The sequence below is a fragment of the Erinaceus europaeus genome, chromosome 12 (genome assembly GCF_950295315.1).
Source record: "Erinaceus europaeus chromosome 12, mEriEur2.1, whole genome shotgun sequence".
Lineage (NCBI taxonomy): Eukaryota > Metazoa > Chordata > Mammalia > Eulipotyphla > Erinaceidae > Erinaceus > Erinaceus europaeus.
In genome coordinates this window covers 17,555,228-17,568,090 of record NC_080173.1, presented here as the reverse complement: position 1 = coordinate 17,568,090, position 12,863 = coordinate 17,555,228, and the positions used below count along the sequence as shown (strand labels likewise).

The 12,863-nt window shown below is 36.8% G+C and overlaps 1 protein-coding gene across 14 annotated transcripts in view; it reads right to left on the bottom strand.

Annotated features, from left to right (window-relative positions):
* FOXP1 (forkhead box P1) overlaps nucleotides 1–12,863 on the bottom strand; it is a 495,633-nt gene that overhangs the window by 102,270 nt on the left and 380,500 nt on the right. For 10 of the 14 annotated variants that reach the window (XM_060202871.1, XM_060202866.1, XM_060202864.1 and 7 more), the window contains 3 exons: nucleotides 10,668–10,821; nucleotides 4,531–4,735; nucleotides 2,828–2,875 (listed from right to left, as the gene is read on the bottom strand). In XM_060202871.1, the coding sequence (XP_060058854.1) occupies nucleotides 2,828–2,875; nucleotides 4,531–4,735; nucleotides 10,668–10,821 (407 nt within the window). The remainder of the gene's footprint in view (nucleotides 1–2,827; nucleotides 2,876–4,530; nucleotides 4,736–10,667; nucleotides 10,822–12,863) is intronic. The other 4 variants (XM_007523305.3, XM_007523307.3, XM_007523306.3 and 1 more) reach the window with 1 other exon arrangement.

The window sequence follows — 12,863 nt, the reverse complement described above, 5'->3', positions numbered from 1 at the left end:
AAACATCTACTAATGGTTGGACTAAAAGCAAAAAGCTGGTATGGGTCAGGAAAAAAGTTTTTCTAAGAGGAACTATAGAAGACATATGAAACAGAATAAAACCATATGATATGCTTAATCAGGAAATGCAAGATTTATAAGGCAAGAAGAAAAGTAAGGATATATATATATATATATGCGTTTTTTTGCATTTGCCTGAATGCAAATTGTACGTAGACCTCTTTTTTTCCCACTCTTTATTTGTTGTTTCAGACAAAAAAAAAGATTTATATATTACAAATCCTACCCACCCCCACCCATCAGGAAAAGTGTATTAAACATCTGTATTAATCTTCTAAAAAGAAATTCTGTTATTTTCCTTTAAAATATACTGATCTGAACACAGGAGGTTAACTATAAACATGCTGCTAAACTTCAGTTAGAACTTAAAAGTTCTACTGAAATTTAAAATTTCTCTGAGGAATTCTCATTTTACTTTGTGGTAATGAAGTGTTCACTTCTAAACTGAAGAGAGACCTTAAGGCTCTTTATAAAATGAAAGGGAGCCTTAAGTTTGGTTCTAGGACACAATTCTAGTCAGTTCTGTTACTACTATAGGTCAATTACTTAATCTCCAATACTCCATTTCATCTGTAAAGTGGGTACACTTAGTAGACTACAGTGGTCAGGTGGGTAAAGTCAGACATGGTTCCAAAGACAAGAGGTTAGCCAGTTCTTGGCACAGAGACAGAAACTGACTGAATGTGAGTTTCTTCCCTTCCCCTAGTGTACCACAATCAAGTGTGATATTTAGATTGTTAATTCAGGCAATTACTTAAGTACTAATTGCTATTTGTATTTACATACCTGCTTTGATCTAAGAAGCTCAAAGGGCTTTACTAAATTTAACATTTAATAAATATTTCATTTGTAGTCTGTTGATTTTTTTTTTTTTTTACCCACACCAAAACTTGAAATTTCTTAAAGGGAGATAGTCATACAAGTAAAGGAAAATATCTTCACATTTGCAGGTATCTCAGAACCGAGCAAAATCCATTTATTTAAGATGTCAGGAGACAACCTAGTTCTGTGGAATACAATGACAGAAAGAGGTGTGACTATGTCAGCTTCCTGTGTAACTCTCTGCTCCGCTTTTACCCACTACCTTTCATCCTTACTTCTCTCAGGCACTGACAGTGAAGCTATGTTTATTGCTGCAATGAATTCATGTATCATCAGCAAAACAAGCATTATTAAATTGTCGGAACAAAGTCTAAGTAAGAAGCACAAGGCCGGTACTGAATTCTAATGATGCTGAAAGTCTGTGAATGCACAGGGACAAGACCTTAACAAGCCTTGATTGTAGCATGGGCGTCTGCCACACAAACCAGAGACCACTCCTCCCATAATAGTGCTGAATATTGATGAATGTCTCTACCCTGCGCAACAGGGAAGTGGGTCTCTATTGGCAATCTTTCCCAAAGTGTGTTTTTTCCCTTCTCTACACTCAAGGGTTTACCCTGAATGATTTAATTATAATTTTCCTTGTGTAAGACAAATTAAAGAGGAGAGTAGGAGTGTCGTGCCAAGCACATTATTTATCTCCTTAACAGATTGCAGCTCACTAAACCCCAGAGCTGCTGCTGCAGCGGCTGCTCACAAAAACCCCTCCATCCAAAAAAAAAGAAGAAGAAGAAGAAAGAAAGAAAAGGAAAATAAATAAATGCATGGGGGGCGAGGGGCGAAGTTCTACGCATGACATGGAAATATGCAGTCCGGTTGAAATTATTAAGGTGCTCACTATTTTAAAAACAAACAAACTTTCAAAATACTGCCTTTTCCCACCAAATTTTCAGAGTACACTTCTCTGAAATCCTTGCAAAAAGAAGCCCTAAACTATTCATTTCAGATGGAGTCCAAGGGGCTTGAATATGTATTATTCAGAGCGGCAGAGATGCTTCCTATTCGGATACTGCTATAGGAGGAGGAGAGGGAAGACTAATACACTAGTATCAAGAGAGAGCATCGGAAATACATATTTCACAATTGTTTTGGTGAGTAAGAAATGAAGCTTCTCTAAGGAACTTCAGAGAGAAACAATGGCTCAAATTTATAAGTGATATCTTTATGACAGTTTTTCTTTTTTTTTTTTTGGTACTATTTAAAGAGTATCACATTTGTGATTTTTAAACCCTAAAATGCAAAACCACATACTACTCATTGTTGGAATATACGTGCACAAGACTGCCTAATCACTGCATTCTTAATCATCAATTCTGTAAGTTTGTAATTTTGAAATTATCTTTAACCTTCTCATTTGCCTTATTTATTATATTCAGTTAAAATGTGGTACCTAAAATATCCTTTTAATCCAGTCATGTCTGGGAGCCAGATAATATAAATTGAGAACTCTAGAGAAATTAAGTAGAGGCATATAATTTACAAGTTGTTTCTACTTTGCATGTATATTTGGAAAAAGGCGCCTGTTTTTACATCCAAATTAAGGTATAGTGAAATCTTGAACTATTTTTTTTTGATTCATAATCTAATTTTGGCAGACAGTATAGTGAAGATTTTGCACAACTTGCAAGCTGACAAATAAGGACCATAAAATAGCCAACAGTTTTAGTCTCCTGGAATCAGCCTGTCCTTTAGACGCATTTACTTTCAAATGCACTTTAAGATAGGAATGGTTTATTCCTTTCTGTCTTGCCTCGCTGCTAATCTTCCACCTGATTTTATATAACCTTTTATAATGAAACCAAGTACAATGTATCTATAAGAGTTTTCTGTGTCACATAGTTTACTGTGCAGGCCCCATAGCAGCCGACAAGATTGCAACAAATACCTTAAGTGCACCAGTCGGCATTTTTCAGTGTATGGCCTCCCGCTCTGCCTATGGATAAAGATGTAATCCAATCACTCTGCAGTAATGGACAGCATCAAATTCTTAGGATACCAAAAGCAGCTACAGTAAAGGGAGACAGTTCTAAAACCTCTTCTTCAAAACTAAAGTTTTTAGTTTTTGTTTTTTTTAATTAGGCAGACACTACAAAATGTAATAAAGCAATGACATAACACTGCCTTTTACTCTCCTCACAGAAAACAATAAAGCCATGTCTGGTCTGATGGCTCCAAACTGTTTACTTTCCACCATTCTATTCAGTAAACCCAATTAAATTAATGCATTTTAAACAGCTTTTGATTCTATAGCTACCACAAAAATTACAAAGCAATCTTAAAGAATGAGTGCACATTTTGGTTAAATCACATATAAAGCTTATTGCTAGGAACTTCTTGTGAATTTTATACCTGAACATCACAGCTGGGTACACAAATACACAGATAAATATTCAGGTAAGTCTCAGTGACTAAGCTCTGAACAGAAAAATGTATAGCTAATGACCTACTAGGTTTAATGCTTAATATTTTAAGCAGTACATAAAATTGTATTTGATTTAATAAAAAATAATTTTTAAACCTCAACTGTAACTTTTATTCAAAAAAATCCCACAGAATTTGCTATTTCTCATGCAAATACTTTTATCGATACTATCCCATATTAATTTTAAAGTTTCTTTTCTATACATAGAAGCTCTGAATATTAAATATATAGCAAACATTTTAAAAACCGTAAACTGGAGAAGTTTTCAATTTTAGAAGCTTTATATAACCCACTTTTGAAAAGCATTTAACAGTAGTATTCATGCTTCTAGGTACTAAGATAGCATGAATTAGCAGCTTCATTTTCTTAGAATTGTGGGCTAACATGAAGTATTCTAGATCTCTAAAACAAGGTCAGCTTCAACTAATATCCCAGTGATGTTCAGGACAAATAAAAATTCATATATATATATGAATATATAAAAGAAAAAAAAATCTAGTCAGTAATAGAGTACCTTACACTCATACAGACACAATGTAACTACATATCTCATGACCATGTAACTACGTATCTCATGCTCATGAAGTGTGTGTGTGTGTGTGTGTGTGTGTGTGTGTGTGTGTGTGTTTGTATGTACACATATCATCTCCTTTTCATCCTTCCGACTTTCAATGAATGTTGACTAGAAGCCCATGGGCTTTGGGGACACTGACAGAGCAAAAGATGAGTTCCCTTCTTCAAGGAGTTCAATGTAGAATAGGAGTATTTCCATATTTGAGTCTGTGATTCAAACCTGCCCCACATCAGATACTGTAATTCCATTAAAAGGTGTGTGTAGACTAAAGGAACAAGTTATATAGAGTAAGCACTTGGCAGAAACAGAAGGCCAAGAGGTATTGAAATCCAATCCATCCAATGAAAAACTAAAAGATAGTTCCTGGGTTCCTAAGCTTAGATCTGTGTGAGTGCTAACTCCATGTTGAAAAGGTGAAAATAATTAGATGCTTCACACCCAAACCATACTGAATGCATTTTAAAGGAATTCTATGCACATTCATGTCACATGGACCCAATTAGGGAGCACTGAGATATGGCAAGGCAAGGCAACCCACCATTCCCATTTCAAGATGGCTCTGGACACAACTCAGGGACTAATTCATTCCTACCTTTCCCTTTTGGGAGTGTGGACTGAGAGCTGTCCATTGGTAGAGGCATGTGGGTTCATTATTAAGGAGGTCTTGGAAGGTGCAGAGGATGACACACATGTCGTGGTCAAATCCAAACTGCTGTGATTGTTGCCTGTGGTTTCTTCTGCAGTATGAGCGCTTGTCACTTCTTTCCAGAGCTGCTGCAGTTCTGTTGGAATCATGCCTGAAACAAACAAATTGGATAATTAAATCAATTAACAGCTAATTCCATCCTCTTCAAACAGTAATTAAATCAAAGAGTCAGTAAACAAAGCCTAGTGTTAGGTTGGTTTTTTTCCCCTCTTTTTGGTGTGTGAAGTTTTTTTTTCTTCTTCTTCTTCTTCTTCTTCTTCTTCTTCTTCTTCTTCTTCTCCTTCTCCTTCTCCTCCTTCTTCTCCTTCTTTTTCTCCTTCTACTTCTTCTCTCAACTAAGGCAAATACAGTAGTAGTAACCATGTCCTCCTCCCACTAACCATGTCCACATAAAAGACATATGTGAAAAGGACACAAGAGAGATGCTATTTTGCAAAGACAGTATACCTCCATCCAAAATGCTGTTTATAAATTTTTGAAAAATAGTAGATAGATGTTATTGTATTTTAAAACACAAAGATGGGCTCAAAATAAATCTGCTCAACTATATTATTATGACAACATGAACCACAAAATGAATAATTTTGGTGCTTAAGTCTTAAATGATGATAAATAGCTTTGTTATTAAATATAGTTTTATTAATCAATTTTAGACATAAAATATGAATTCATATCGTCTCCCTGAAATGCTTTTCAAATTTTAACAGTCAAATTGATTATACTATGATTATTTCATTAACACACCTATCTTCCTCATTAATTTTGGTTTCTAGTATTACATGCTTAATTGATGGATGTGTCTACTGAAAAACTGTATAACTTCTTATACAAGTAACACTATTATTACTGTCATTTCTTAGATCAATGTTAATGAACCATTGTAGAATAAAATGGAAAAGAAATTTGAAATAGAATAGTTCTCTTTTTAAAAAAAGGGGTCAAAATGAACACGAGTCTTAAGGAATCAGTATCAACCTGTATCCCCCCCCACCCCAGAAAAAATACAATCAATATATCACTCTCTCTATTGTGGCCCTCATAGCTTTTATTGCAGTGAGCCCAGGATTTCCAAAGACATGTTCTAGTACATACATGAATAGAAGAAAACTATTATAAATGGCAATGAACAACAATGGTTTTTCCCTGAAAAGATACCTAAAGGAAAACATAAGCCCTGCACACTGGAAGGCTTTTTCCACATTAGAAGTGGATGTCTGGATTGTAGTTCATTGTTTCAATCAACTGTAACATAGTTATCCTAGAAAGCCTGCCTGCCATTTTCTGACTATATAGCAGCAATAGAAACAGGCATGTTTCTTACCAAACCTAAGGCAGTGAATTAAAAAAGAAGGCTGTGTGCATTATATTCATTTGAAACACATAATAAAAAATGCCAAGGTCTAAATTTAATTTATTTTTGTCATTTAGAATACAATGGATAGATAATCATCTCAACGTGATCAGCCAAACATCTTTACTTTGCTAAACTGTTAAAGATTTTAATTATGCTAGCATTGGAGAGCACTGGTCTAATGAGGCGATGGACTCCAGAGAATCCGAGTGGTTAAGAACTGTGAAATGAGTCTGATAGGATTTTTTTATATTCACCGTAGATCGTTTGCATATCAAAGAGGAGTAAATTATTGCACAGCAGACCAATAACCTTCCCCGCCTTTCTGAGAGGAGCGTTAACAAAAACAGTTGGTCTCTCCTAACAGTTCTCCACGAAAATGTTCAAATGCTCAAGTATTTGCAATTAATATATATTATAAAAGAGGCTTCAAATGATACATTAAGTGGTCAGATATTCTTAGAACACAACCTCAGCAGCCAAGTCAGGGGTTCTTCTTCCTTCATAAAAATCAAATGCCAATTATATTTTGATGGATTTTGTCCCAAATGAGCATTTAGCTATTAGGCATATTCAATTATTACTTGTCCCCTGAAATTAAACCTTGGAAGCAAATTAAACAAAAAGAAAGGTCACTACACAATCCCATGTCCAGTTTTGCTGTGTCTGGGCTATTATTTTCAAACACCTTGCAAAGTGACATGTGGGCTATGTTTGCTGCTAACAGGCCTGCCAGGGATGTCTGCACACCAACAATTACCTGTAAATATGGCTGACTCTTGGCCCACTATTTTACTCAGTTAAAACAATGGTGAATAGGCTTGCCTGTTGATGATAGCACACCTATTTCTATTTTCTGTGGAGTAAATACAACTTGAAAAGAACACACCATCTTTTTTCAGCTCAAACTAACTGATTTCTGGGCTACTTGCATGGAAGGTGGAAAGGCAGAAGAACACTGCTCTAAGTTAACACTGTCCCTTCAAGAAAAACAGAACTTTCAGGCCCTTTCAAAAGTAAGCTGTTTATATACCAAATAAGAAAAGGAAAAAAAAAAAGACAAATGTCTTGCTACACTAGTTACACCTACAAAATAAATCAACTTACTCTAGTTTCCCTTTATCCCAATGGGCTGACAAGTCAGTTTCATCATCCGTAGAAAGAAATGGTAAATAAAAGAGTAAATCATTGACTGACAACGTACATACCTCTGGTTCACATTTCACTGAGATAATTACATTTAAGAACATTCTCATCAGACTTATAGAGGCTAAGTTAAATCGCTCTCTTCCATCCATGCTAAATGGTTACACCTTGTTAGTGATGTTCAATGAACACTATGTACCACTGGATGCTGTTTTTTGACAGGCAAAATATCACGATAGAATTAAGACAGATAAATGTGTGCTAGTCACTCATCAGACTAGACGGACATCATATTTCTAGGAGCTATGCAACTCTTGCAGAATTGTAGGTAAGAATATAGTAGTATGTTAAACAAATCAATCAGTAAGTACACAATCAAATATGTAATTTCTCCTAACTATAAATGACTTTTTAAAATTTAAAGGCTAGAACAACATTGAAAATATATTTCCCAATGAAATTGTCTGTAGTAGGGGAAGGAGGCACTAATGATTAGATGATTAAAGAGATCAAGGTGAAAAACAGACCAAGTTTGTAAAGCAGGAAAAAAAAAGGCCCTATAATAACTTCTTAAAAAGCAAAGATATGCCTCCATTTCTTAAGAAAAAACAAGCCCCTTAGAATACTACTCTCTGTCCTTTCTATTTTGACTAAGTGCACATATATATCTAAGGTAACTTAGCCAAGACCATAAGCAGGTATGTAAAAGAATTGTGTCACAAGTACACATTACTAGCACTTCTAACATATAATCTCTTTGTCTGGCGACGTTTCTTTTTCCAGGGCAACTGGCCCCTTCATTATAAAAGAAAATGCAGACACAGGTTTAAAAAATGTATGTTGTGGGGACAGTTGACAGATTACTACACATGGAACTCAATTTTACAACCCCAGGTATCACTGGCTCCAAGACAAACAGTGATGATCAACCTTTTTTGTCCTTGTACATTCATACCCAGGTGACCATGTTCAAGCAAGCAGAAAGTTGATTTAAACCTCATAATGACATCAGTTTTAAGCCATCATCTCTCTGTTAAAAAAAAAAAAATTGTGTTGTACTCCAACATGACTGAATCCTCAAGCCACTTTGGGCCAGAGGGCAGAGGATACAAAACTATCCTCTTGATTTCAGGAGAGACAGGAATGACATTGTAGTTCCCTTTGGTGCAAGATCCAGACTCCAGAAACGTTTGTTTACCTTTATGCATCTTGAACACACATAAAGGTGCCCTTTCGATTTTAGATAGGTTTCCTCCCCGCCCCCCCCAATGTTGCAAGGGCTAATAGTTACAACAGACTGCTAAGCATATCAATCAATGCCATGACTAGTGAATTACCTACTGGTGTCTCTGATATGTTACTGCTGAGATTACACTTCATGCATCACCACATTCATTTCTTTCACATTACACATGAGCTTGTCTTGTCACTGCCCAATTGCCCTCTTTTGGACAGCTTAACTGATGTACTATAACAATGAACCTTAGTGAGCAAACTTAATAGTATAGGAGTGATGGGAAAAGATGAGAGAGGCTGAAGCCTGAGTCCAGTGGGTGTGTCAGAACAATCTGCAGTGTTTCCAACAATAAACCCAAAGGTGTAATTAATGCATGTTATAACATTTTCCAAACACACACACACACAATGCATCAGCCGATGTATCCTTTCTTTTCTCTAGTATGGATCAGTTTATCAAATAAATCTTCTATTTTCACAGCAAGGAAGATAGTGATCATGTATAAGGCAGCTGAGAAGGAGAGGAGGGGCAAGAGGAATGCTAAAAGCAACATTCCCAATGTTAAAAAGACAAACAACAACGAAAAAACTCAAAGGACAGAAATGGGATGTGGTTAACTCAAAAGACAAGATTTGAATATAAACATGCCTCACTGGACCCACCTGACACCAAACTTACTGAGCAAATAGCTCGGCCTTTAGCAACATGCAGGATGAAAAGACAGCCACACTTTCAACTCTCTTCACAAAGAAATTTTATCCATGTCACTAAAGGTTCAGGCTACCAGCCTTTAAGACACATATGCATTCAGCCATATCTACCAGAATTGAAAAGACTGGGGAGGCCTTTTGGAGGCAAATGAAAGCCGCTGTGGTGTGAGCTGGGAAATTATATTTTAAAATACAGCACAATACTTCCTTCTTTCCTTCCTTCCATCTTTCTGGTTCTGAAAAAAACCATGTACTTTCTCATTACACAGGAGACCGTTCAAATTGCTTAAAAGAAAAAAAGATGTCCTAAAAACAGCTAAATATTTCTTTCTAGTGCCCAAAACCTACTAGAGTATCCAGGGAGGTAGTGAGGCAGATAAAGTGCTGGACTTACAAGCATCAGACCCCGGGGTTGATCCCTACATACAAGAGTGATTGTGTGATTCAGTCTATCTCTCCTCTTTATCATTAATAAGTAAAATATTTTTAAAAGGCCTACCGCCCACTGTAATAACATATCAATGATTTTGCCCCCACCCCCCAAAAAGTTAACTTCATGAAATATTACTACAAATTTTTAAGGCTTTTTTAAAAAATTAATTTAATTTTAATTTGAAATTTTTATTTGAAAATTTTAATTTTTAATTTTTATTTGAAAAAAAAAACCCTATAGAATAATGACATCTGTTCTGATGAATACAGAAGTTATTTACTTAAAAAAAAAACAGTGAAATGAAAGCAAAAAGATATATAGACCCATTTTTTAAATGGCTTCTTATAACTGAAGGAGATTAATCTTTTTAAAAAATATTTATTCATTTATTTATTCCCTTTTGTTGCCCTAGTTGTCTTCCTGATGTAATTATTATTATTGTCGTCGTTGTTGGATAGGACAGAGAGAAATGGAAAGAGGAGGGGAAGACAGAGAGGGGGAGAGAAAGATAGACACCTGCAGACCTGCTTCACCGCCTGTGAAGCGACTCCCCTGCAGGTGGGGAACCGAGGGCTCGAACCGGGATCCTTATGCCAGTCCTTGGGCTTTGCGCCACGTGCTCTTAACCCGCTGCACTACCGCCCAACTCCCGAAGGAGATTAATCTTAACTGTTTACAGAAAAATAAACTTATATGTATGCCTTTATACTAAAAAGTGAAACTATAAAGCATGTGGGTACAAATTACATGATGAAGAATGCAGTTTTAAATGATCACTAACAAAAGCCTTCTGGAGAACTAGTATCAGGTTGCAAACTGAAAACTCTAAAAGATCTCATAGAAACACTCAACATGTCAAAGCAGCATTTCTTTCTTTCACTCCAAGCAATGTGTACCCAGGGGATCACTCTGCTATGGCAGTATCTTCAGCTCAACTTATGTCTTCACCTTGATATCAGAAAACCCTATGACTTGTACAAAGATCTCTCATCATCAGACCAGGCCAATTGTCCCTCTTCACCATTTGCACATCTACCTGCTAGAGGGATTACTTCCTCATGATGAACTGGACGATGCCAGAAGACACCCCACCATCTCTGCCTGAAGTTGGAATCAAGCGCTGCCCTCCATGTCTTGCACACTTACCTTGAGCAAGAGGCTGAAGGGGAAGGGCAGGCTGCCCGGGCTGAATGGTTAGCAGGCCTTGACGCTGCAGAGACAGGAGGTGCTGCTGTTGTAGTTGCTGCATCTGTAAAAGCTGCTGCTGAAAAGCCAACTGCTGGGTAGCCACTTGCTGTTGCTGTAAGACACCAGGGAGAAAAAGCAAATGAGATGGTTGCTTCCCAAGGAAGGTTCAAAGAATGGATGTTTCAAAAACACCCATCACCATCAAACACTGAGTGGTTACTCAAGTTTAGTGAATGGCTCTGTGACAAGAATGGTTTCAAAGGACAACAGAACATATCACCCCTGAAGAGAAGTGAGGGGTGGATGTATTACCTCTCCCTACCTTCTCCCACAGAAAAACAATTCATCAAATCTGTGTTTCCGGGAGTCAAGCGGTAGCACAGCTGGTTAAGCGCAGGAAGCACAAAGTGCAAGGACAGGTGTAAGGATCCGGGTTCAAGGCCCCAGCTCCCTACCTGCAGGGGAGTCGCTTCACAAGCGGTGAAGCAGGTCTGCAGGTGTCTGTCTTTCTCTCCCTCTCTCTGTCTTCCCCTTCTCTATTTCTCTATATGCTATCCAACAATGATGACATCAATAACAACAATAATAACTATAACAGTAAAACAGCAAGGGCAACAAAAGGGAATAAATAAAAAAATAAAATAAAATAACCTGTGTTTCCTACAGTTTGAAAGACCTGAGTTTTTACAGTTGAGATGTGAACTTCTACACTGTGGGATTCTCATTTTCTCTTTTAAAATGTGTTTCAAATTATTTTTAAATTTTATTGATTTATTATTATTACTGGATAGAGACAGAGATCAACTGAGAGCAGAGGGGAGACAGAGGGAGAGAGACAGACACCTGCCAACGCTACTTCACTTGTGAAGCTTTCCCCCTGCAGGAGGGAACTAGGGGCTTGAACCCGGGTCCTTGTGTACTGTAGTTTGTGCACCTAACCAGGTGCACCACCCCCTGGTCCCATGGAATTCTCAATCACTCACACTCAAAGGAAGACTGCATCACCCCAATGTGGAGGGATTTGAACCTTGGGCCTTTAGGATACAAAAGGACAAGTTGTCTCCCTCTCCCCCTTCACCAACAGAGGCTTTTAACTACTCTGTTTATCACTTCTGACATAAATAAATGAGAAAAAAATCAGACCTTTGAAGAAGAAAAACTTCATCTAATATTGTTAATTAGCCATGACAAACGATGAAATAACATTGTAAATCTTTCATAGAAACAGCCACTAGGTTTTAATTACACACATTCATAATTTAGCAAACAACATCGTTCTCCACTGTGAGTGTTTAACATGAAGGGCACTTTAAGTTTCATATGCCTTAACTCAGCTTTAGTTTTTGGAAACCCTCCCTCTGGCTGCTGGTCCTGCTTCCCCACCTGCTTTGTTCTGAAAAGAAGGGGCTTGACGATATGATAAATATCTTTCTGTTGACTGGACAATGACAGGAGGAAAACTTTTGTTGTGTAAAACATCAATACATCATTCCTGTGTTTTAGCAGGCCTTGCTCCAGCCAAAAAAAAAAAAAAATTAATGTAGATTTCCTCAGTAATTATATGAGTGATAGAAAGATAATACAGTGCAGTAGTACAATAAATAGAAGGAAATTATCTAATATCCTTAATCTGCTAGGAATCAGAACGAGGTGGAAGTCTTAGCCACATTACTCCTAACAATTATGAAAGGCAAATTAACCCTTCCCAAACTATAGCCCCCGAAAAGGTCCTTTAAGAAAAAGGGCAAAATATGTTTTCCTAATTCTTAAGTCTTATTCTCAGCACCACAGACTTTCCCGACTAGAAGGACTATATAACACATTACGGGTTTTTAATAACTACACTTTACAAACAACTGCATTCATTTAACCTCAGACATGACCTTGATCTGATACAGCCATAAAGTGGTATGTATATCAAGACCTTCTGATGCAAAGTTCAAAGGAAGAGAAAAATGGTGGTTTCCTTTTAGTCTCCATGTCGTTTATTTTGCAGTAAAAACCATCATTCTCGTATTAGCAACCAATTTCAGACTTACTACCATGCCACTGAGAAAGTTAATTGAGTTTCACTCCAAAAAACAAATTCTATACCACTAACAACAAAAATTTAAATAAATTTAAATGAAAAGCCAGTGTTTTCATTTTAAGAAC